Below are 26,833 nucleotides of genomic sequence, written 5' to 3' on the forward strand. Positions count from 1 at the left end.
TTGCACGTCAAAGCGAGGAGTCGTCTACGGGAGGCAGGATGGAAATCCCCCTCGGGCGGCAGCACAAGCGTGCTGTGAAACACACGCAAGTTCTCACCTTTTCTGAGAATGTGGTTTCTCAGCAGTGGGGCTTGCATTACCACCTCTCCCACAGGGCAGATCTGAGGTTCAGTGCAAGGGAACAGAAGAGAAGGGGCCAGCAGAGGCAGCAAGCTTGAGTCCCACAGGCAGAAAAAAAAGCCCTGCTGGAAAAAAACCCTCAGCTTTGCAATCAGCAGTGGTGGAAAAGCAGGTGATGGAAGGGAAAAAAAAATAAAATCAAACAAGTTGGAATTTGGAAAGACTTATCTCAAATACATACATCCATTGCGTAAAGGCCAAAAGGGTGATTAATACCTGCCCTCAACTGCTAGCCTAAATTGAGTTGAGCTCCAGCGGTCTGACCATTCATACATTCAGAAATGCCCAGCTTCTGTGTTTGGCACAAACATTTAATAGCAGAATTCAAAACTCGGTACGTTCCATTTTAGTCTTATGTGGAAAATTAGTGCAGGTGGTAATCTAATTGTACAACAACATGTTAAAAAAAGTTTATTTTACATTATATACATTAGGTAACATATTTCAAAGCATTACCCATCACAACAATAATGCAGGCCATAAATCACTTTAAATTTAGTTTGGTTTAGTGTATATTATCACAATAAAATATAAAGAACATATACAAAAAAAGGAGTCAAATGTGTGCATTTTGCTAAAACTTGGCATTTACATACTCCATTGGAAAATAGCAATCAAAAATACTTCTGATCAAAACTAAGTTCCTGTGATGCGTAGTAACCATTGTATTGTTTGAATGAGGTAGTAACTAAATTATTTTGGCCATGTGTTAACATGCTAAATCAAGAAAAGTGTGAAAATGGTTATAAGGCCAAAAAAAGTCAAAATGGCAACATCTTTGAGCCATTTCCACAATGTGGAATGTTGCTCCTTTTCATTGTGATGTGAAACTATTTAGTAAGACAAACAGTAATACTAATTTTTATCATTGTATACACTAATAATTCAAACACCTATTGCAGTGTTACAGCCAGGTACCACTAGTCTGGGACTGACACCCATCCAGAAAGTATTGTTTTCAAGCATAGAGAAGTAATCGTAAGGATCGTTTTAATTAAATATAAAAATACAGGTGTTTAACTGGTTTGTTTCACAGAGAAAACTACCCAACTAAACTAAAAAAAAGGAACTTTGAAGCCCAAGTCATATCCACAAAGTCACAGCTTACCTTTGTGACTAAATACATCACATCTCAATACATTGTGCAAACATGAACACCAGTGTGTTGCATCAAAATTAAAACAAGATTGTAATCTGATTACAGCCTTGGTTACAATTTCTAAAAGTTAAGATTTATTTGTATTAGTAAATTACATATAATAAAATACAATAGTGTTGTTAAATGTACTATATCTGTTGCTAGCATCCCACTTTATAATAAACACATGAGAAGTCCTTAAAATAGTACCCCGATCTCATTTTTGCATCCTCAGTGACTTTTACATCTGTACAGGTAAGACACTTGTACTTAACAGGAGGACCGCTATCTACAGAAAGTCAGTGTAGGTCTTCAGCAAGAAGTTTCACTGAAAAATACTGCATATGTACAAAGATTACATAACAGTAAATTAAGCACTTCTGTGGTATCGTAACGCTTATGTGTCCATACCACAAACAATTCTCGTCTTCCTCTCATGCCACAATAAATTATAAAGTAACTGAAGTCGGGTTACTGCAGCTTCTGTGCAATTTCAGCCAGCCACGAGTGCTGCTGCAGCAGGAGTGTTCTCTTGTCACGGTGAGCTGCCTGCCACCCGCTGTTCTCAGTAACTGTTCTCATGCCCTGCCAGGATATATAAGTTGCTGTTGGCTGTTGGGTTATCCGTCGGCCTGCTCTCCAGCACCACGACCCTAAATTGAAAATAAAAAAGCCACAATGTCAAGTAAGCCTTCATTTAAAAACATCCCTGGATATAACTGTAAATATTCTTTCCCAGGTTCCATCTGACCAGTGGTCATTTCTCTTTCCCTGGACACCTGTAGCCCAAAAGACACTCAAAGCAAGGCCAATCTCAAAGGTAGTTCAGGGTCTTGTCCAGACAAGGTCTCCAAGGATCTCCCACAGCCTCTCTGGGCTCCTACTGCAGTGCTCAACTACCCTCGCCATTATGTTTTCCTCTCTTTTATCCAGCTGGAATTTCCCTTGCTGCAATGTATGCCTGTTGCTTCTCATCCTTCCAGTGGGAGCTTCTGAAGAGGGTCCATCACTCCCCTATTGCCTGGGCTTGTGCTTCCCCAGAGCTTTGCAAAGCTAACCATTAATCGGGTGCCAGTTCTGGAAGTCATTAGTCTGCCCTTTGCCATTGGACATGACAGATGACCCAAGCTGACTCTTCTGTGAGCGTTTCTAGTCTTTCCCTGAGCCCATGTAACTTAAATCCACAGAAACTTCCTCCAGCTCTGGAAGTCCCAGAGACAAAGATTTGCAGGCTGAGAGAGTCCTCAAGAAAAGGATTGCTAAGTGCAGAATCCTCTCTCTTACTCTTTTCTTGCCATCCACTTTTGGTCAGCATTGGAGACAGGAGAGTGGGTTAGCTGGACCTACATTACGACTGCGAAGACCGTAAGGGATGTCCTAGATCAGACCTTCTCTTCAAAGGAGAGAAATCAGCAGTCACAATTCTGTTTCACAAACTATTTGAGATTTTTTAATCAGGCAAGAACTGCTAAAACTACTAAATGGACCAGGATGTTCATGACTGAATTCTCCTCCACAAACATCCTGAAGTGAAGGTAGATTGTGGGAAGTTCAAACCCACCTATTGTGCATTCACCCAAGGAGAGGTTACTTGCTTCAAAACTATCGCTCAGAAAACCTAGCCATGAGGCATTCCCTCCTTACCAGGAGAAAGCAACACGCAAGCTCTCATCAGACTGATGTCAGTTTTTTGGCTTCTCAGAACCCCAGTTCCTATGAACTACCTAGGAAATTACATGTGTTACTGGAAAAAGGTTTCACAGCTCAATCACAAAATATGACAGAGCTGCAAGCAAAACAGTATCTGAAGAAACTGGAATTAATGTTTATTGCAGTGCAAAGTCTTTAAACGTTGTCTCAGACTTGGGAGACTATTAGCGCAAGCCAGAAATAGATGGAACCGTATTTGGGGAAGAGGACGTTGTTTTTCCAAGGCAATGATTTGCAATGTCATGCTCCATTGCGAAGTCAGACTCGTTTTTAAATTGAGCCATGCTGCCTCTCAACAACTAAGAGAAACGACGTAATAAAGCTGAGCTCCACGCACACCTCACTGGAACAGAGAGAATAAAACCCTCAGGTCAGAGATGAGTATTACTTAAACTACCCATTACCAAAAAGCTATCAGATATTGCACATAAGGCAGAATCCTCAACCCCCAGCCAGCAAAAATTGCTGGCAGCTAGTCGATAAAGCCACAGCACCATTCACTGCTGTTGACGTTACGGGTAATTACAGGGCTGTGCATCAAGCTTGGAGAAGCAGAATATGGGGAAGGCCTTTGGTTGATGTGAAGCTTTTTTGGTAGTTCTAAGATGCCACAAGAGAGTGATTTTACTGCGAGGGGCATAAGACAGAGGCAATTCTCAAAAGGAAAATTAAAGCCTATCTTTGCACTTCATATGAATACATTACTGGTGAAACCGTCACGTCAGCATGCGCGCCCCAGAAGACAAAACATCTGCTGTTTTCATGGCTGTTACAGAAGTACAAAGTTCGACAGCAGGGCAGAGAAAGTTGAGGAAGTCAGTGACACTCCTAAAATAGCAGTTACTGACTCGGCAAGCTGGTATCTGATGGGTCAGACACGGTGTTAGTGTCCTGCAAAGCAGTCGCCAAAGAACAGCGATGCTGGGAATTATCAAGAGCTCTTACAAGACCTGAGCTGTTATGTTGGGAGGACAACTGGTAGAGTTCCTTTCTGGGGGTGAAAGTGAGATATTTAATTTTTTTAAGTATTTTTTGCATTTGTCTTAAGAAGTAGATCTTGATGAGCTACTGCAGCAGAGCATCTGCAAGTAAAGATTTCACCAAGTTACACAAAAGAATTACAGTACAAAAAGGAAGACGCTCCTGGAGATTGTGACTGCAGCCAAATAGGAGCTTGATAGCACGGCTGAGTACTTCTGGAAGCCCACACACACTTTTAGAAGGATTTTTTTTTTTTTTTTTTTTTTTTTTTAAGAAAGAGAAGTAAACTTGAAGGGCTGAAAGGTAGACATGTGCACAAAGGAATGAGTAAGATGGCTAAAAAAGGAATCACAAGAAACAAGCAAAAAGAACTTTTACAAGGTAGGAGGAACACACATTATTCTTCTATTTCAGCATGCCACGCTCACTTCTCTTCATACCTGTCAGATCCCAGAAGCCTGAATATCCTCGTATTATCAGAAATTTCTTGTGTGACCTAGACAATAAAAATAAGACAAGTCATGTTAAGTGCACAAGCGTTTTTATTTTATTTTTAAAATCAACCTAGAGAAAAGAATTGACTATGACTGATGTTACCAATTTACTGCTGATTTGAATCAGCTAGAGAATTTAATGCAACTGTCACTTTTAAATGAGATCTAAAAGTTTTCTGTAATTCCCGCCACATTATGGGAATTCCTCTGGTAGCAACTGCAAGCACAACAGCAGGGCTCAGCACTGCACAGCATCTGAGCTACCGGTGCATTTCTCTTTACAGCCATGACTGAAATAGATAGCTGTAGAGTGCAATTTGTCTCACTCTAGAGTAGATATCCAAAACGGGTCAGGTAAATCACACATAAAATGCATTGTTGAAATTCTGAATCATAGTAATGATGCAGTAAGTTCATGTTCTGAAAACCTTAACAGAGAAACATCATCTAATTTGTGGTACTTATGCCCGTTGTGAAAAGAAAACATAGTATTTTGACATTTCAGACTAGTGCAATAGAGCTTTGTTTACTGTGGGTGAATTGTACTTGTGTGATACATCTTTATGATCACATGAATACCAAAGCACCAAAGAAAACATCATGTTAATCAATAAAGTCAACCGAAGCCAGTGCATACTCCAAAGGATATCAAGTCACACGTGAATGGGCAGCACCATTTACAAACCTCCTTTTTTACACAGCCACATTTCACATTCTTGAGGAAAAAAGAGATTCTTCTCTCTTTCCCAGATCCTAGTAGTGTTAGCTGACTTAGTGAATTCACTTCTGGCACAGAGAACTTGCAAGAGAATTTTAATTCACAACAACGAAGTTCCCCATGTTGTTCAGAAAATTACTTCCTGCTTGTTGTGGGGCTGAGTCTGCACAATCTTGGCCCAAATTTTGAGCGTCTTGTCTCAGAATTCACACAGTTCCCCGTTTAATTCTTCCCACTCAATTAAACCACCGTGGAAGGTCACGGCTGTGGAAGGAAATAACCTTGCAAGTAGCTCAAATCATCCCCAATTAGACCAACTGATATTAGATTAGGGAATCTGAACTAATAACGTCTTGAAAGACAAATGTGCTGCAAAGTTAGGTTGGTTAGGTTTTTGTCCCATGTAACTGCTTCCTACATACTATGTAGTATAAAATTCTCCAAAAGTAACAAATACAGTCAAGATCTGAGCCTGGTAATGCAGGCTTTTCATATTACAGATGAAAATGAGTTTCTTTCTTTTCTTAGTAGCTGTGACTAGCAGGACAGCCAGAAGAGAGAAGGAATTTTAAAAGGCCTGAAAGCTTACCCTAGATATGTTCTACAGAGAAAAAGTTTTGGGTGGCTTGCTTTCTGACAACAGCTCAGTTCCGCCTTCTGTTCTTCATTTGGCTGGCTTTGGCTTGACAATAACAAAGCAAGACGACAGTGTTCTTTATGCTTTACATAAACAATATAAAGCATCCACTTGTGCTGCAGCACTCTGGGGCATGTCCTCTAACAACTGGATCAGAGCTACTAAGTGCCAATGGGTGGAGTAATCCACTGAGCCTCGCAGAACGCTGCTAGCAGGAGTCTGGAGAAGTGCCTAGCGGCATCATCTCCTCCTCATGGTCTGTGCTAACAGCAGGGTGCTGCAGTTCACCATTATGAGCTCTTGGGAGAAGGACAATCATGCCTGGGGATCAAGCATGCACAAATGCCACAAGAACCATTTGCAGACTTGGAAATAAGTAGTCTGACTCTAGTCTTTGGTCCAACTTCCCACAAAGAGCAGGCTTACTGTCAGCACAGATTAGGTCAGCCGTGGCTTTGTGCAAATAAATGTAGTTGTGTAACAATGTGGAATATCTAAGCTTGGCATGGTGTGACTGTACGTGTACCTTAAAATACAATTAGTCATGATGAGCTCAATTTCTCAGCCAATGAGACACTAATGAAACAACTGGTGAAGTTTGTAAACATTCTTTAATAAACAAATTAAAAGACTCATTAAAATCCTACAAAGCACAGCATTTCCACTAACACATAGATGCACAAGGTTTGCAGCAAGAAAAAAAGGAGTTGGGAAGGTACTTACGATGGTTAAACAATGTCTAAAAATCACATGAAACTGGCTGAAAAAAGGGATTACACAGAAAGCTTAGGAAAAAAATCTTTAGGTTAATCTGACATTTTTCTCCTGAGAATGGAAAATACTTATTGTGAAAGCTGGGCACCAAAATCTTCAAAGTACGCATAAACCAAGGGAACATGGAAGAGACTAAAAACAAAAAAATCAACAAGCAACTCATTCAACACTGTGACAAAAAGCTAACCTCAGCAGTGGCTCATGCAACCACTGGCAAAGCCCAAATTTTGGTATCCACGTGTGAGGGGCTATGGGACTGACGCTGCTCTTCAAAGCAATTTAAGGTGAAGAAGATGAATGTTACCAAGAATTAGGCTTGGATATTTTCTATGGCATCATGGCCTGGGCTCTTGTTGCTTTCTGCTTTGTATGTCAGACTTGACAGGGGATCTTGTATAGCTTTGCTAATTGGTTTGTAGCTTATGAAACATGCTTAGAATGAGACTTCAGCTTCCAGGTCTAACCTATGAAGTTACTGAAATGTTTTACTCTTTTTTTCAGACCACAGCATTATGCATTTATCCTCTACTTGGCTTACATTAGAAACTAGTATTTGAAGCAAAATGCAGGACTTACCTCATTTGATCTAAAACTCCTTCCTTGCATGCCATGTTTCCAGAACGCTAACACGCTGTCTTGTAGACAGACTGGTAACAAAGAACACTGGAATCAGTTTTGAGGCACAATGTCAACTTGTGCTTTTAAGACCAAAAGCATATGACTGCAATTTTGAAATTTGTGCATGTATGTTTTACTGTATCACGTTCACCCACACGGACTGCAAAATGTCTCACAGGAATCGCTGAACCTGCCTCGAAAGTAGCTGCATTTATATATTTATTTGTTTGTTTAATGAGCAGGGTTTAAAAATTTTCCCACCCAACCAGAAAAAGTTCTAAAACTGTCCCGTCTAGTCCTAAACATGTCCTTTCCTTTGAATGGGAAACCCCTCCTCATTCTAATACTAGCAGAAAACATATATTGAATTTTAGCAGAAAAGTTACAGGGATACTGCAGTGACATTTTTCACCTTCCCAGCAACTGCTGGCTAATATGGTCCTTCTGCAGTAGCAGCGCAAAGCTTTACAGAGCCCTCTACTTCCCAGCCCTTCCCCTTGTCACAAACGCGGTGACAGACACCTGCATTTGAACCCTGTGAAAGGAAATGTGTGTAGGGCCTTCCTGAAAGAGAGGGCAAGTGTGTAGGTCCCCAGGAAGAATCTGCCCCACCTGCATCCAGCATCCTGCCTCTGGGCAGGTATGCAGGAAAGAGAGCAGAGCTCTTTGGAGGCACTATGAGGCTAGACAAGACACCGGGAGCTCGTTTGTGATGAGCAGAGAGAGGACTACAGCACCTGCAGAGGTCCCACAGTGAGCAACTTCAAGTACAGGTACTCCTTCCTTCCCCCCATTCCTAACCAACAGGAGCCATAAAAGTAATTTTTTCCATGACAACGGTTTTTTTTTGTCCTCTTCTCTGTGGGACATTATGTTTGAAGTGCCTGAAACTTTAAAGCTTCTCCTCAGAAGTAAACTCCCTCCAGCTCCTTATTATTTCTGTTCCCACTGTTTCTCCTTTTCTGGTGCTACCCTCCATCTGTGCACACATCCCTCCTCATCCCTCTTTTGAAGAAGCATGTGACGCAATCCAGGTATGTAACCACTGGAGAATTGTCAAAATAAATGTATTCTGTCTTTCTGTTTCACAAATCTAATTCATTCAGATTCTTCACAAGAAAACAAAATTTACATAAAGTGTGACATATCGCATAATCTACTCTTTGAGCTGCTTTATAAAAACAGACTGCGTGAACACACATGCAGAATGGGTTAGCCATGAGTGATTCACAGAGTTTATGTAGGTTGTGTTAAGGTATTCCTTTAGAGGCTGAAGGTCTCCACCATATTGCCAAGACATTTGGCCTAATCAGGGAAGACTCCAGGGTTATTACTCCATTCCAATTGCTCCTAGGGAAGCACGTTACATAGCGTGCTGAACCTGTCACTGAGCCTTCTCACACAAAGTGAAATGTGTGAGAGAGTGTTTCAAATGCCAAAGACTTGACAGCTAGCATCTCTAATTCTGTACTGTAACAGTAAACAAGTTAATCATAGAATATCTCAAGTTGGAAGGGACCCATAAGGATCATCAAGTCCAAATCCCTGCTCCTCACAGACTACCTAAAACTAAACCATATGACTAAGACCATTGTCCAGATGCTCCTTGAACTCTGACAGGCTTGGTGAACCACTTCTGTGGAGAGCCTGTTCCAGTGACCAACCACCAGTGAAGAGCCTTTCCTAATGTCCAATCTGAACTTTCCCTGACACAGCTTCATTCCATTTCCATGTGTCCTATCGCTGGTCACCAGAGAGAGGAGATCAGCACCTCCCCATCTGCTGTCCCCCTTGAGGAAGTTGTAGACTGCAATGAGGTCACCCCTCAGCCTTCTCTTCTCTAAGATAAACAAAATGACCTCAGCTGCTTCTCATAAGTCTTGCCCTCGAGACCTTTCACCATCTTGGTCGCCCCCCTCTGGACACACTCTAATAGTCTGATGTCCTTCTTATAATTGAGGTGCCCAAAACCGCACACAGTACTCGAGGTGGGGCCGCACCAGTGCAGTGCAGAGTGGGACAATCACCTCCCTTGACCGGCTAGCTATGCTGTGCTTGATGCAGCCCAGGACACGGTTGGCCCTTTTGGCTACCAGGGCACACTGCTGACTCATCTTCAGCTTGCCATCAACCCAAACCCCCAGGTCTCTTTCCACGGGGCTGCCCTCCAGCCTCTCGTCCCCCAATTTGTATGTATAACCAAGATTGCCTCGTCTCAGGTGCAGAATCCGTCACTTGCTCTTGTTAGATTTCACATGATTGGTGATTGCCCAGCTCTCTAGTCTATCCAGATATTCAATACTGATAATGAAAACCAACTTACCTATTGATTCAATCTGAAAGTCAAACGTGAGCTCTGATGACAGTTTGCGGCTGGATTTTAACCTGCCTTGCAGATTCACTATTTTTATGCAGCCTAGAAAATAAATAGGATATGTCAAGCAAGAATTAATCTTCAATATATGACTTAATTTGAAGACAGACAGTACGCACGTACATGCATACGTTTATATTTAGTTGATACTAAAACTTACAATCCAAACACACCAAAATGGTATCTCTCTCCAGCTGTGTTACATGTACAACACTTGTCTCTGTAGTGTCTATAAAAAAATGACAGTGTTAGTTCATAACATAAATTACCATGAAATTTGAAATGGAAGTTCTAGAGATTGAGACAATTTAATGGGTTAGTGTGTTTTTATCTACTTAAAATAATCATCTTACCAGTGACATTTCTCTTCTCTTAGAGAGGCATGTCCACTTATCCAACATGTTGACTGTGACAGGAAAACTGAAGCTGTAATATTAAAGTATGGACTTAATCCAGCCTTTTCTGAGTCATGTCACAAAAGCAAACTCACACGTACATTGTTCTCCCTTTATTCTCTGTTGGTGTCATTTAATATTGCTGTTGCAAAAAAGATAGATATATGAGACTGTCCACACTAAACCTGAATGCTGTTTCATTCAATTTTTCTTCTCCCTTTAGTTCTAAATTGTGCTAGGGACTTTTATATTAGTACTTAATTCTTGTATTTTTAGACTTTCCATCCCCAGATCTTCCAAAAATAGGGGATTATTTCCTTCTCCAAACTCTTAAGAGAAGGGTTACCTTCCTCTCTTCTGGGTTACAGCTGCAGCAGTCTCCATCACAGCAAACAGGGGGATCTGACCCACAAGTGATTAGTGGACACGTCAACTCAAAAGAGAAGTGTAGTTTTGGTCCATTTGTTTGTTAACATTAAAATTACACAAAAAGCAGCTCTTACTAATACAGCATCACTGCCAGCAATTCTGTAGGCATTCTTTCATATGGAAAAGAGAAACTCATTAAATCTGTTAGAGATGAGAAATTAGAGCATGGTACCTAAAATACAAAAGCAGTTTTCAGTTAAATAATAAAATCCATGGTCCTGTTGAGAAGCAAAAAACTCCTCAAGGATGATGGCAGAAATGTGCTCCTTGAGATGGTCCCTCCATTTCTTTTTTGCTGTTTGTCTTGGAAGGTATACACTTATGATTTACATTTAACCAATTTCTAATGCATGATCTTAACCAAAGGCGGATATAGCCATGATGAAAGCATGCAGCAGAAGGACTGGAGGATTACATCTATGCAACCACATTATGCGGTGTGGAAACATGCATTGCACTGGCTTAAGCTAAGAGGAGAAGGATGGCAAGGGGAGAACCCCCCTGCAGTAAGTCTCTGCCAGTTAATTTTTTTTAAAACATCTTCATCAGACATTTACAAAAAAAATGTGAAATGTCAAACAATGAAAACTACTATTCAATGGAAGCTATTTGTGACCATATGGTACACACTTTCCTCATTTAAAAAACACTGAAAAATCGGTTTCATTGCATTATTGCTTTCCTGCCAGCAGGGGACAGGAATAAACCAAAACAACATGAGGATTTAAATTAGAGTCAAACAAATAGGAGGAAATAACAACACAGACACAACACGAGAACACACAAATGATTCAAGGAAGCTAAAGAAGTATTTTTGGAAGGCACAACGCAATGTTAAATTTTCCACAAAAAAAAAAAAGGAACCGGGAAGGGATTACTATTCTTGTATTTACACACTGATGCAGACAATACTGAGAGAAGAATGACAACAGGACATTATGGGTCAAAGAATTTCTCTTCAGCATGCAACTTTTACGGACTCTACTGAAGTCACACAGTTACATAAATAGATGTACGAGTTTGGAAAATAAAATGCACTAACTCTGAAGGAGTTAAGTGCATTAATCAGCCATCCACTGATCACTTTGGTTTTTGTAACTTTGCTTTAAACTGTGCCAAAATCTGATGCACTTTACAGTGGCAAGAAAGTCAGCGGGCATCTTCCTAGTGGAAACCATCCTTCTTACTGAATTCCACGGTACACAATCCGCTGGACTCATACACATGTATATGCCAGCACAGGGCTATTATATAAAATTCATCATGGATCAACAAGGGCTCTATGCCTGGTAATAAAGCTATTTACTGCTTCCAAACCTGCAAGCTGTGACTGGGGTCAGCTCACTACTGTATCTAGGTTTAGGGGGGAATCTTGCAACTCTAGAAAAGTAATTCTTAGCACACTTCCTTTTTAAGGGAATTTCTACTGTTGCTCAGATGGTGGCCTCCTCACTCATAGTGCCCAGACCAGTGACGGACAGGTACTTCGTTTCCTGCTACCAGTGGTCCTAATCCTTTTCGCTTTCCATAAACATTGGAAAAATAGAAATACGCTCTCTCAGCAGGAGGCTGATAACACCATTTCTAACCACACTGGCTTATTGCAGAAGAGCCAAACCACACCTACAGTGATGTTGAGAGGAATTGCTCAGAGTTCTATTCTATTAAAATCTATTAAATAAACAGAAGTCTTGGTGCCAGGGTAGAGCACAGAACAGCACAGTGGGTAATAGTCAAGTACAGCCTGATTTATGAAAATGCAAGAAACCAAAACTCCATCCTTTGCTATACTCAAAATCTCAAGAAATCCAATCAGTTCCACAAGTAGAAACATCCAAAAAACAAGTGCATGTGCAAGCAGGTACAACCAGATACCCCTTTTAAACAGAGAACTGACAATGATCATTTAGCCTTAATGATTTAACCATTCCTCAGAGGCAACTACCTTTCTGGTGTTTCAGCTATAATAGAAGAGCAAAGAACATTTCTGAATGCAATTACAACAGCACACAAACCTGTTTCTGTAAACCATGAAGAGGTAGAATTTGGGTTGACAGTCTCAAACTTCACCACCTGGTTGAAGTCTCTTCCTCTACTGACACCGACACAAACTAAAGGGAATTCCTGCTCAGGGACTACCAGCATTTCAAACAATCTCAGTGGACAAGGTACAGGAAAATCTATGTGCTAGAGTAAGAAACAAAAATAGATATTAGAAGGGAAACAAGTTTAGTCTGAGTTGCTATTAGCTATTTTAACTGTATGGTAAATTTTATGCCATGCATTTTGTAACATTAAGTTTACTTTTTCAGGTAACAGTAATTGATAGATACAAAAAGCCTGAGTTAAGAAGTTTAGAGAGTCTTCATGCTGATGCAGTTGAAATAAGATAGGATGACTTTCATCATGTGTGTGCTGTGCAGCTGCCCACAGACGACAAGAGTGCTATACCCGTCATTGCTCTCCCCAGCTATGGCGTCTCTAAGCCTTGTTTCCCAGGCTGATCAAGTTATAGCAGCTGTCTCTCTATAAACATGAGTCCACCCTGGCTCCATCTCTTCAGGTGGTGTCCAACGGGGAGATAACAAGCATTTCTGGGCACATCCAGTGTCACAAAGCATAGAATAAGTGGCTACCTTCTCTATGGTATGGGAACAAGCCCACTGTTAACCCATGTTATCACTCCACTCTGCCACATCTCAGTCTGTCAGCCAGAGTTTTTTTACTGTGCAACTAAAAGGCAACGTTCGTGGCTTTGTTCTTTAACTGAAGTGCACCACAAAAACAAGAACGTTCCTATAAATATTTTGCGTCAGTTAAGACATATTACACATTTAAATAGCTATTTTCAACGTAATTTAACAGAAACCAAGAGAAAAGTCTAATAACTCAAGAAATGGCTAATACTTATTTCTTAACAAGTCATTACAAGATAAATAGAAGGGAACACGAGAGTATTTCACCTTATCGTAATATTACCTTGATTAACATAAATTTTTGCATGGGTTCAAACCATTCTAACAAAACAATGCTAGACTGTAGTGCTCCACAAAGGTACTTGTTGCCCGTGTAGGGATTCCTCACTGCCAAAAAAGGAGAGGTAGAGTACATTAGTGTACTAAGCAAATACAAATTATAAACAATTTCCAAGTAAATAACAGTCCATACACTTTAGGAAAATAACCACCACTCTAATCTTTTTATATAAGGAAGCTGCTGAAAAGTCAACATCCACATTATGAAAATGGTGACAGTGAGCATGCTGGAGCAGAGGCTGCCCTTCCACCGGGCATGAACAGCTAGTAGCTGGTGCCAAATAAGCCATAATAAACATGACTCTCACAAGAGCACTGTGGTATGTTTCACCCCTCCAACTCAAAATAATTTTTTTTTTTTAGACTGGTAGGTGGGATTTACTATTTTAGATAGTCTTAAAAAAAATAGTTGACTGCATACACATTTGAAGTAACTTGCTCCATCATGTTTGTTTACCTAAGCTATCTCCAAATCATCATGAGAAGCTGTTAAAGAATGGCTTTTTCTGTGACACACAGACAGTTATCCACCAGGCACTGAACACTCACTGTCACTTGTGAACTGCTTAGCTGCCTTCCAAGCACTGTCACAGTGAGTCTGAAATCCAGGAGCTATACATTTCTGATGAACACTTCTAAGTCAGCAGGAAATTAAGTTTTTTTTAAAGTGACATCATCTATTTCCACTCAACTGCTGCTTTTCTGTTGTTTGTCAGAGCTCAATTAAAAATTGGAAGAGAACAATAAAGCCGCAAAATTGGGCACTGTGAAATCTGAAGTTTCACAACTTCAATTCTACAGTATTGACAAAATTTCAGTCCTTAAGCACTGCCAGCACATCCATTAAGACGAACAAGTGTTACTTTGCACTTTGTATAATTATATCTGAAGACCAGATTTTAAAGTGCAGTAAAGTGACTGTGGGCCATCAGGCAATTAATTAACAACACAGTTCAGATAACGAGCTTCTACAATCCAGTACTATCTACAGAAGTGAAATACACTCATGCTACCTTACTGCCAAGGAAATCCACTAGCTAGCAATCCCTTGGCACCTTAAACATCAAAGCTTAATTTCATTAATCCAAGTTCTCACTCAACATCAGTCAAACTGACTGCATACTGCAGCAAATGATGCTTGGCGTGACCCTTAGTAAGGCTGAATTCAGCAGCAGAAACCACAAAACGTGCAGTTACCAATACCTGTAAGGTGGAGAAACAAGACCAGAACTTCTTGTTTTTTTCTGCCTCCTGTGGCACTGCCGCTTCCCCCAAGGGATGCTTATGCTGCCAGCAGGAATGCAGGCTCCGGCTGCATGTAATAAGTAGGGCAGGAGAGGGGAATCTATCACTTCTCCCCTTGGATCTGCCTTTTGCAGCTGCCCTTGTTGCCATCACAATTATCACTTATGCCTATCATGGAGGAAGGACTCCAGGCTTATTAGGCTAAGCTACCTCTGAATGCCAGGACAGCAGACTCCCCCCATAATGCCAAGTCCCAGGGCTCTCTTGTTAAATTCTGTGCCTGTTAGTATAGATACTGTAAGATTACAGAGGAGCACACCACCAGGTTTCTCATTGCATAAAGAGAGACCTGAAAACATATGGACTTCCAAATTAATTTTCATGTCAAAGCCAGCATTCATACCTACTCTGATCCCTGTCACTCCACCCCTTTGGGTGTTCCCTTCAGCATCCATTAACATTCACAGCTTGACTTAATGCCTTAATTAGGGCAAGGCCTGGATATACACAGTACATATCATTAGCACCCTACCACACCCTAGAGGATTTATATCCCAGAAAAAGTCAAGTTTTAACAGGTGAGCTGGACAAAGAAGTGATAACAAACATCAGATGGTTTAGCAATATCACGGAGATTTTTGTCAGGATAAATGACAGATGCTCGCTTACCACTGAGTGTCTGAAAATCTCGTGTATAATACAACTCCTCACGCCAAACATCTGATTACAGAACACCAGGTGAAACATTTCCAGGGACAAGAGCTTTGGTTTGGGTTGGTTTGGTTTTTTTGTGGGTTTTTTTTGGGGGGTGTTTTGGGGGTTTTTTGGGTTTTTTTTGTGTGTGTGGGTTTTTTTTTTTAATCTATCTGCCCCATCCCCCTTTTAAAACTTGTCTTAACACAGTGCAGCTTTGACACTTCAGTAGCTGGCACTCTGAACACACTATAAAGGCTTCAGAGACAACACTGTTCTCAAATGAAAATACTCCTTGCTTTTTATCATCCAGTATTGATAACTGGAATTTGTGCTAGCAAGTCATGCTACTTAAGCCTGATGGTAACTTCTTTAAGTCACTCTATCCATGGAGATTAGGTTCTTCCTGAGGGCTGGTTTAAATTTGACATGCATTCTGCTTCTCTGCATTTCTTGAGAATTGCCTGTAAACATAAAGTGTGAAATGGGAAAGTTTTCACTGCTTAAACACAAGGACTAACCTGAACGAGCTCACTGTCTGCAAATGCATAGTTTCATAATAATGACAAGCGTCTCTTCTCCCTTTACTTCCTAAACCTGACTCAGTAATCTTAATACTGTCACCATCTGTATGGCTTCTTGGCATTTGTTCTGCAGATCTTTACTTACCAACACAACACTTCTGACACCATTTAGTGTCAGGAATTTTTGTAGACACTGCAAACTTCCTACAAGATATAAATACAGAATTATTGATCAACTAAAACAATCAAATTAATTCGCTTTTTAGAGAGTTGTTGGTGGGAAAATTATATTTGCCCCCCAGAAAAACTAAAAATACATTTATCTGTATTTCTTCTCAAAATGATATACCTAGAACATACATGGTGATCGCTCTGTTAGTACTGAGATGCTGCTCAGTTATGCAGCATTATGAATGCAGTTAAAAGTCAGGAATGGAGAAGAATAGGTACCTCAGTACCTTCAAGCGACATTTACCACTATCTCTTGCTATTTAATTATATGTATTTATACACATGCCTGGATAGTCTATTGGTACTCCGATGATCATTCTTTTTTGTAATGCTGTAACTTATTGCATCTTGTGCTGGATACTACACAAAGTCCACTCTTGTCCCAAGGACATTATAGCTTGAAGACAAGACATGTGGACCCAAGGGGTGTGGGAAATGACGCTGTACTGGATAGCTTGCTGGGCCACAGTCCTTGCAAACTTAACAGCTTAAACTTTGCAAAACTTTTCATAGGCGGCACAGCATGCCTTTCAAGAGGAGGTCTGAAGGAGGACTGAAAGGCACATTTGCAAGACCTCTTCTCATGTGCAGGGGACACTCCCTCAGAATCATGAAAACAATTACTTGAAAATTTATCGGATAAACCAGGGAAGATGTTGCTATTTGCTGGAAGGGGGAATTGGTGTTTCTGTACAGACTAGAAGACAATAGACAGTATGGAGATTGGGCACAGTAGCCTTCACAGTAAAAGTAACTAATTTGATGCTGTAGAAAAGACGGGAATAAGTGGAGTGATAGATAGACAGATGCTGCAGTCAAAGCTATGAATTGGGAAAATGCATAGCATTTCAAATGAACTGTCCAGAAGTGATCGATAATGCAGCAGCACTGAGCAGCATGAAACTGAGTACTGGTCACAAATTCTGGTTGGAAGAAGTCATGGAAGGTTTGAAAGGAACTGATCGAGGGCACTCAAGGGAAAGAAGCTGGAAAGGAGACTTATCACAGATGTATTTTCTGCTACTGAATGTTTGCCTACCGAGTATCATAAATTGAGCTTAGATCATTTTGCAGATGAATATACGAACCTCAAAAATTACTTTGAATTCTATTTTGCTTTGCATTTTTTCTACCGAACACTTTGCTTTTAACATATCTACATCCTTCATGTAGCACTCATCATCGTGGTATCCAGGAACTTGCTGAAGAATACACTTTGTGGTCTGGGAGGAAAGAAAATTATGCTCTTCTACATACTTCAAATGTACTACTTCTACCTGGCTAAATGTTACTACCCTGATGCCTTACAGCAAGGGATAAAACAGCAAAATGGATTATCTAAATGAATCTCTCCTGCCTTTGGCTTGGCACTCGCACATTCAGGTTGTGCTGCATTTTTCTTGGGAAGTGACATGACTGCACAAGAAATTTTCTGAGCCCTCTGCAGCTTTGCTGAGGTGTCATTCCAGGCTGAATGTAGTCTGAAGGCTTTCCTCACATGATCCTTATGATAATTATGGTTATTAGTCCACTGCTGATGCAGTCCTCAAGCCAAAGTCACCCAGCCAAAATCAGTTTGGAAGAGAGAGGAGCAGAACAGTGGTGCAGGCACACAGAGGACAACTCAAAGCACAAATTATTCCTTAGGTAATTAGAATTAGAATTTAGCCTCTAGGAAAAACACAATTTTCAGACAAGCACTGCACCATTATGTTTGCAGATGACTGAACGAGGAGCCTTTCCTGAATCCAAGAATTAAATGTTAATAGGCTGTTAATAGAACCAAAGGTAGCAGAGAATCAGGTCTCCTATAATACAATTTCCTAAGAGAATGCCTATTATATGAGAAGAACCAGCGATTCACTATGCACTTTAAGAATCAAAGGTTTCTCTGCAAACTGGATTAGTGTTACTGCCTCCTCCTCCTCTTGGATTTGAATGGGTTCCTAAGGCTTGTTTGGCAGCCAGGACTGCACACAGTCTCTGGGATTTTGTATGCGCTTCTTAGTACATAAAGTTGGAGGGACTGCACGCACAATGTGCTGTAGGCGTTTGAGGGCAAAAGTACCTTCTACACTGGTCTGCAAAAAATGACCAGCCAATGATGAGTGTCAAATCTGTACTCCAGTTCTACTCTTCCCAGCTTTAAAATAACCCATGAGCCCACTCCCTCTGCAGTAAGAGATTACACATCCCCACTTTTTTTTTTTTTTTAAATAAAAAGATAGTGCCCAGAGTAATTAATGTAAGATCACCATTTCTATTTGCCTGAAATATCACAGGTACACAATACTGACCCTAGATTTTGTTTAGCATCAAGTACAACCAGGATTTACCATACTAGACTATACCTGAAAAGAGCTACGCCCAGAAACAAGAGGCTTCGTGGCAAGAAGGTAAGATGTATCAAAACCCATTTCTCTAATAAGAGTATATTCACATCTTGATTCGTGTTAATTTAGGGGCCTACCCTCTGATTAATGCCCGTATGAGTTATTCGTAGCAATCTGTGAACAGAGCTCCACATTATTTGGTATTCCCAGAGTTTCACAAGCATGTCCTGGACTCCCAGAATTAAGATATTCTGATATTATACGTGTATTTACCTGGGAAGTATTCGGTCAGGGAGTTTATGTGCTGGAATAGCAACAGGTAACTTTTGCATTTGCCTTGCATAATCAAAGAGTCCTGGTAGATTATGGGAATAAAGCTGAGAAGCTTTACCTGGGAATTAGAAAACAAAACCACACTTCAAATATGAAACAAAATGTTTACCAGCACCCCCACTCAAAGATAGCCCAGTAACTTACCAGATATTGATAACAAGCAATTGTTCATGACATATAACCATGTACACCTTCGAGGAAATAGCTGATAAAGGGAAGGAAAAACAAAGAAAGAAAAGCATTCAGTTTGATATACACAAAATGTGAGCACATTAAGTTGATCAATTAATATCTGCATAGACGACAGGACAAAACTAATACTGACTTGCTTTTTGTAGCAGAAATTAGCTTAAGCCAAGTAATGTTTACCTGGATTCCAGAGTTAATTCAGAGTAAATCTTAGGCACACACACTATATTTAACATACACATTAACATGTAGACAATTAGCACATTTTATATTCATGTTTCCAAGTATACTATAATTAGCCCAGAAGATATCATTATAAAGATCAATCCATCCTTTTTCAAAAATTTTAAAAACCACCAAACTTTCTCCTTCAAAGTAGAAAAGCTTAACGACACAAACTTCAGTAAACAAAGCATGGTCAAACCATAGCCATTCTAAAGCCTGTGATAGTCCAAATCTCTTGAAATAATTAAAACTGGCCCTTGACGTGACTCTCCGTCTGCATATGATTACACATTTTACTTAAATGATCAAGGAATGCGACAAATGGTCAAGGCAGAATTGTTATTTGTCAAATCCCACAATTACTGGAAAGATGGGGCTTAAACCAACAAGACATCCTTTTTAAAAAAAAAAAAAAGTTAGAAAAAGATGGTACTACTTTTCCCCTCCCGCATAACTTCTGGAGCTTGTTGCCACAAGAAGTCATGGAGGTGGAAAGTATCAACACTGTAAATGAGAGATTAGACATATGCATGTCCAACAGGTCCACAAATGGACACAAAAAGCAAATAGGCAGGGACCCTCCAACATCCCCAATTCAATGACTGTGGTGGAGTCTGAGGAGAACGGGCAACAGACAGTGGCCAACCTCATGGGCATTTCCTACTGCCGCTTTAGGAAACAGACTATCGGGCTAGACAGGCCACTCAGGAGGACATTTTTGTTGCTCTTAAAGAAAAAAACAACAAAAACAAAAAAAAAAAACACCCCACCAAACAACAACAACAAAACCCTCACTACTGGTTTATTAGAAAGATTTGAAGAGATCTGTAAATTAATTGAAAGATTTTTCTGCCAAAGAGCCAGAGATTCATCTTGAAGCTGTGATAACTCCTGGAAATGTACGTTATTTCTGCTTTGTCCATTGGTGAAGTGGAATGTAGTGAAAAATAACCAATGATACTACTTTTGCTTTTACACTGAACTGTATCAGACCTAGAGAGTAAACAATGAAGTGAAACAGAACTTGAAAATGCTATTAAAGCCCTACTGCCTGTTACCATAAATAACGATGTAATAAATGGTTAGCACAGAGGGTGCGCTGCTATTCCTGAAGTCTTCTCATAACCTAGACACACTGTAAGAAAATCCCATGGTAATAATCTACCAGCCTGGCTGTACTGAAATTAAATGTGCAACTTTGACCTTCTGTAGCTGCATAAGCATATTGTGACTTAGTAGGTTTGGAATTAGGGAAGAACAGCAATACTCCAAATTTGCAGGTTGATTGACCTGTCACTCATTCCTCCTGTTCCACACAACTGGCTGTTTTTACAAGCATCTATTCTCATCTCTAAGTGCTTATTAAAACATTTCCCTAAAAGCTCACTAGGCAATACACTACAGAACATGGTGCTTAGAGAAAACAAGGATGGATATGAGAGCATGAGTTTCATTACACCTGTTCTCCTTGCCAATTTGGGAAAACAAAACAAAACGCCACCAAATCAAAAGAAAAAAAAAATCAAACAAAACTTTCCTTGGTCTACCTGGCCTACAAGAATTATTGTATTAGTGGTATTTTTCAGGGTAGGTTTTACAACTGCAATGTAGCAGCAGAGAGGTACCTGAGCTAAGTTTAAACTAGCTAACTCAGGCACCAGTATGATTATGGGTTACATGGAGCTCAGTGCAAGCTAGCTAGGCCTTCTTCTCAACACAACAGACATATCTACAACGTCTGGACCCTGGAAGATGAACAAACACCAGTGCCTCCAGCTTACAGTGTGAAGGCTGTCCTTGCAAATTCCTCCATCTTGATGGCAGATGCATAGCTCCCTAAGTTAGGGAGAAGGCAGGAAAGAAAACAAGTCTCTTAGAGATTAACAAAAGACCTGGAGAAGACACCATACAGAAAAGCCTGTAATTGGCATTTCCCCCTCCCCACTATCCCCTAAAAAAAATTACTATTTATAAGATTCTGCAAAGACAGAGTTTTCATTGGGATTCAGTAAGCTGAGTCTCATCATCAAAGCTGCTTTTAAGACCAAAAGAATGGAATCTAATGTATAAAGGATCTCCTTGCTTCCCTGTAACCGAAACACAATGTTTGTTGCAAATACTCTATCTTGTAACAAAGCTTTAAAGAAAATAGAAACTTTCATCCAAAATACATCAGGGAAATTCCATACTATTTAACATATCATTTGACTGCAGGACAATGCACAACGATGAAGTTCAACACATTGATATATGCAGATCTCCTATTTAACCATGGTTCAGCCTACAAAAAAACTTACACGACTGAAAGGTATCCTCAATAGTAAACATTTAAGGTAATCCTCAGTGTAGCTAGTGCCTATGTAACTGTAGTAAAGAATTTTTACAAGGATTATACAACATTATTCTGAGTGGCTAAAAAAAAAAGTGACAAAGACGTGGGTTTTTTCCAAAATATAAGATCAGAAATATACCTGCTCCATTGATGTTTCATGAAGTTCATTGAGGTTCAGTGTGTAAATACCTTCTTCTGCACCAAATATCAAGTACTGATCTGTAAACACCAACAAAAAAAAATGTAGAAATCCTGATTTAAGGAAGGTGTGTTTTATAAAAGTATGCAGCTCTTTACCAAAAAAAGACTTAAAACAATTACACACACTGAAACAAATCAACCTGTAATAGTTATGGTGTTTGAAAGCATGGAAAATTGATCTTGCTAAGGAAGCTTAAATTTGTGGATGGGCGTGTTTTAAGACATTAGAAAAGATCAGACTTTTTTTTGTGACTAACAATTGGAATAAAAAACAGCAGTGATATAACCATAAGCAAGAATTCATGTGAATAATTTCCTCATATATAGATTATCCTACTTAGACATTTCCATATATTTTGTGACATATTCATAGCCTTCTTTTGGAGTACTTCAACAGCAATATTGACTGGAACATTTTTTCAGTACTTTGGGGGTGCCTCACTTCTTTAACATAATTAATACCCTGGACTGCATTTAGGCATGTGAATAAGACAGACATCTCATATTGAGAAGATGTCAACTGCAAAAGACTGACTTCTGTAATTTCAGTTTCTAAAAAACCTAAATATTTTCTTGCTTACTGGCTCAGTAGCATGTCTATACAGCCTATAATCAAAAGGTGAAATTGCAAGCAATGTGAGTACAATGTTACTAATTATCCCTTTCATCGAGCTATTTATTTTTGCATAATTTTAGTGCTTTATTAAGAGAGTTGCAGAAACCTGTAGGACCAGAAAGATGGGGGGGTGGCAGGATATCAAATGAATAATGAGAGAAATCAGTCTCAACTAGGACCTCCATAAGTCAGATTTTTTAAAAAATAAATTACGATTGGCATTTTTTGGACTAAAATGTTGTGAAGAGTCTTGAATCAAAACAAAAAAAAAATGGTGGTTTGTTTTTGTTTTTTGTTTTTTTTTTTTTTTTTTTAACTTTGGTATGTAATTTATTCTTTTTAATCAAAGCTGAAAACCGTGCCCCATATATCTTAACATAATTTAAAAAACAACATTGAACTTCAGACAGAAGCAGCATAATTAAAGAACTTCTGCTTATATAAATAAACCTATTTTACAATGTGTCTATTTTAAAAAGAATAGCCTTGCTCATCTGAGCACTTTTGAAATCCAAGGAGAGGACAAAATGGGCAAAATATATGTAACATACTACCTCTCGTATCTGGATTTATCCATGATGTTGCACAATGAATTTTTAATGGACAGCCATTGAAAACCTTTGAAAAGCAAGCACCCATCTGCAGAAGTAAAAACAATTTAAGATATACGTATGAAAAATTAAAATATAACATTTCCAATAGGATTATTTTTACTTAAAGTAGTAACAAAAGGTTAAGAGTCGTTTCATTTGCCATGAGGAAAATAACCTCATCCAGACAACAAGAGATTTTTTTTTTTTTTTAAAAGTGATTTTTCCTTTGTGCGCAAGACCTTTCGGAACAAACATACCAGAATTAGCATTTCAGAATTAGCTCTTAAATTAACAGTCTAAGCACATACTTACTACAGAGGTGACAAACCTGAAAAAGGTTCCTGAATTTTGTGACTTTAGAAAGCCTCAACAGAGAAACTTTATTCTTGCTGTATTTCACACATCTAAAATAAAACTCTAGGTCATGCAACAATCAAAATCTTAGTCCCAGATGCTCTATTAGTTGTTTTGAATTAACTTATTTTCAATATTGATTGCTTCCCAAAGGGAAACCTCTGGTAGAAGATCCCATACTTTGTTCAGAATAACCCTAACAAACTCAATTTGCCTATTACGTAAATGTCTTGCATAGTGTAATATAATCAATCTCCCCATCTTGCCCCTAGTGAAGTGCAAGCATTTGTAGGCATTTATAAGAATACTTAGTAAATTTGCTTCAAGACGACAGAAAAGCAAAAGCCAGGGCTTCCTCCTTTTCCCTCAAACATCAACATAACAATTACCTGTCCTACTTTGTTAGGAAACAGAACTGGTCGATAGTACTGTAGATGAAAAGGAATGATGCAGTAGTAAACAACAATCAGTCAAGTGAAATGTTACCATTTATCAAATGATGGTCAAACATAAGAACCAGTCATAGGTAAGGGTTGCCATCCTGACTATAAGCAGGTATCACCTTTACGCAAAGCTACATACTCTGTAATACAGCTACAGAATGGCAGTGTTTTCACTTTATATTAATATTTTGTGAATTACTATCGATCTATAAACTGAATTAACCAAATAGCTCTCGTGATAACATTTGGACAATTTTTTTTTGTTAACCTGTTGCTGAATAAAAGTCTGCACACATTTCAGTCACTTCTGACCATAGTTTAGTTTAATAAGAAAAGAAAAGAAGAACTTCATAATTAACCCTTTAAAATGAAAACCAGCAGAAATTAGACCCTTCTTTGTGCTTCGGACATCTCTCACTCTCACATCGCTAGAATGAAGTCCATGAGTTTGTCCACATATACTTATGTGAGGGAAGAATCACATTCATTAAGGTAATCAGCAAAATGTGAAAGACCCCGTTGCACAAAGACAAAGGGTCTAGTGCCACTGCAGAAGTCTGGGTACCAAGGCAGGGAGCTGGCTGCTTGCTAGACAATGAGATGGTCCTTCTGCAGGCATAAGAACAGAAGTAAGAGAAAAGATATATGTGAGGCAGGAATATGAGAAGATATTGACACAGAGTGACCTCAAGGTACTGACAGCTTCCATGTTATCAAATCCCTTAGCAGCAAGGAGTTTGAAGGAGGGATGATATCAAGAAAAACAGCAAAGGGATTTTTTGGGTGGATTTATGGAAGCCTCTTCCCAAGTGCGCAGGGCACTGAAAGGCACTCAACAGAAAATACAGATAACACTCAAAGCTCTGATCCCCTAGAATACTGTTAGGTGTTTCTGCTGCTCCTGTAACCAGCTATGCAATTCTCCTTGACCCTTTCCAAGCACTGAAGAGAGATGCTGCACAGTGGAGGGAAGCTGTGCTCACTGCTAAGACCTAGCTGAGCTCTGCAGTGATAAGTTGGATAAGAAAGAAGGAGATGGAAATCAGAAGAGACTAATCATTTTCCTCTGGCCATTCTCAGCCCTGATCTCCAGGAAGCCTGCAGAGCCAAGATGCTGCTGCAAATGCCTCAGAAGGGCAAACAGAGCCTGAGGGTATCATCTCTAAACACCAAACAAATCTCAAGGATACAGCTGAGAATCAGACAAATTATTGAACCGAGTTGCTAGTGGGGCAAAAAAGAAAACCACAAACGTGAAGTAAAAGGCTGAAGCAAGGCTGCTTGATCTGACTGCTGCCGTTGGAGGCATTTAAGTCTCGGGGGAATTCCAGCAGGCAGGGCATTCCCTCATTGGTAGGATATAACAGGTCTCCCTGCGCTGCAAGCCACCCAAAATAGTAGGGAAAAACAAACTACCAGACTGGGTTATTGAGAAAGTTGAACACTCTAGAGTCACAGGCAACCATGCAGATATCATTTTAAACAGAGCCCCAGAACATCTAACTATTTCAGACGATAGTGAGAACACAAAACACTTCTTACCACTTGGCAACATACTTAAAAACCACAAATAAAAAAACCCCAAACAAACAAGAATCAGAACAATAATGTACCACAGAAAAAGAACAGAAGAGACTGAAATATTGTCAAAGTTTTACTTGCAGCAGCAGAGTATTTGTTAAATAAGACTCCCGGGTGATGTTAGGATGCAAAATATGCTCCACAATAGAGAAATATAAGAAGTCCAGTAATCCCAATGACCTGTGAGAAAAACCCCTTCCTTACCCTAATTTTCATTATTTGGCAACTGATGGAGACAGCAGGCAGAGGAACATGTAAGTGCCAAATCAGTCTTTAACACTTAACAGGAAGGTTAGAAAGTTTGTTATACATAAAAGGTAGGGGGTGATGAGGGAAGGGGAAAAGAAGGGAAAGAGTTTCTAACCTGAGGACCAGCAGAAACAGAGAATTAGTGCACTACAAAGATGTATGAACATGCACAGAGCACTCCAATACCCAAAGACTCATTTGATCAGCTTCAGAAGTTTTCCCATTTTAGTCAGTCTCTTTTTACAGCTTCATTATATTAGCAACTCACAGTCATTCTCTGATGGCCTGTCCCTGAGGTTTGTGGCAAAAGTTCAACGCATATGACTTCATCTTGAGCTATTCTACTTTCTATTTTATTTCCCCCTCCCCATGATGATTCGGTTCTTTTCAATGCTAGGAGTGCTTCCAAATTTCTGTCATCCACTAGTTTAAAGTGCGCACTCCTAGGCCATGCATTTAGTTTAATATTTAGTTTATTAAAACAGGATTGACCTCAATAAACAAAGCTCAACATATCAAGAATTCAGAGCTCTGGAACAATCCTGTGCATTTATGCAAGGGATTACAGTTCTAAGGAACAGAAGCGTGACATCTACCTTAACCTGTCCTGCTTCTCTAAAACAGGTAGGAAGCAGAAAATAATATCATTTGCACTTACACATCCTTGTAGCAATTTTATTTTCTTATCCAAAGATAAGAAGCTTATCTGCCTTAGGAGTAACATAGTAAAAAGGTTAGTTTAAAATCAGATTAATCCCCTATTTGGTGCACAGCACAACTACATGAATGCATGCTCCAGCACACAAGGAGGAGAGTGGTGAGGGCAGAAACAAACGGTCAAGAAGAAGGAAGGACTGGCTCTTCTGATCGCGGTGCTGGCTAAAAGCACAGTGTCAGGTCCGCACAGATATTACAATGAAATTCTAGTTTGCTTTATGTTATGAAGGTGAATATAGATGCCCGCAACAGTTATTTCCAGCCCTAAAGCATCTATGAATCCTATCTTCAGAAGTTTTGAAACCTGGAGCTGCATAATATAAACTTTGAGCTATTTGCAATTCCCAAGAGGCATCAGCTCCTCAGATCAGTAAGTACCTTCAGTATGCTGAAAGTACTTCTGTGACAATAGTCACAGAACTCTCATTCACTTTTTAATGAAGCAAGCAAACAAAAAACCTTCCAAAATTTATTTCAAGAGCACAAAATCA

At 39.6% G+C, this 26,833-nt stretch overlaps 1 protein-coding gene across 7 annotated transcripts in view; it reads right to left on the reverse strand.

Annotated features, from left to right (window-relative positions):
• Positions 1-1,151: 1,151 nt before the first annotated feature.
• Positions 1,152-26,833, reverse strand: part of MAP4K3 (mitogen-activated protein kinase kinase kinase kinase 3) — an 87,280-nt gene continuing 61,598 nt past the window's right edge. For 5 of the 7 annotated variants that reach the window (XM_082307629.1, XM_082307628.1, XM_082307627.1 and 2 more), the window contains 12 exons: positions 22,960-23,044; positions 21,728-21,807; positions 18,987-19,047; positions 18,783-18,900; positions 16,091-16,149; positions 13,428-13,531; positions 12,464-12,635; positions 9,785-9,853; positions 9,574-9,666; positions 7,209-7,279; positions 4,450-4,505; positions 1,152-1,971 (listed from right to left, as the gene is read on the reverse strand). In XM_082307629.1, the coding sequence (XP_082163755.1) occupies positions 1,884-1,971; positions 4,450-4,505; positions 7,209-7,279; positions 9,574-9,666; positions 9,785-9,853; positions 12,464-12,635; positions 13,428-13,531; positions 16,091-16,149; positions 18,783-18,900; positions 18,987-19,047; positions 21,728-21,807; positions 22,960-23,044 (1,056 nt within the window). In that variant the 3' untranslated portion in view covers positions 1,152-1,883. Of the gene's footprint in view, positions 1,972-4,449; positions 4,506-7,208; positions 7,280-9,573; positions 9,667-9,784; positions 9,854-9,977; positions 10,051-12,463; positions 12,636-13,427; positions 13,532-16,090; positions 16,150-18,782; positions 18,901-18,986; positions 19,048-21,727; positions 21,808-22,959; positions 23,045-26,833 lie in introns of those variants that run through there. The other 2 variants (XM_082307626.1, XR_014227749.1) reach the window with 2 other exon arrangements.

This window comes from Platalea leucorodia (genome assembly GCF_965183815.1).
Source record: "Platalea leucorodia genome assembly, chromosome: 3".
Lineage (NCBI taxonomy): Eukaryota > Metazoa > Chordata > Aves > Pelecaniformes > Threskiornithidae > Platalea > Platalea leucorodia.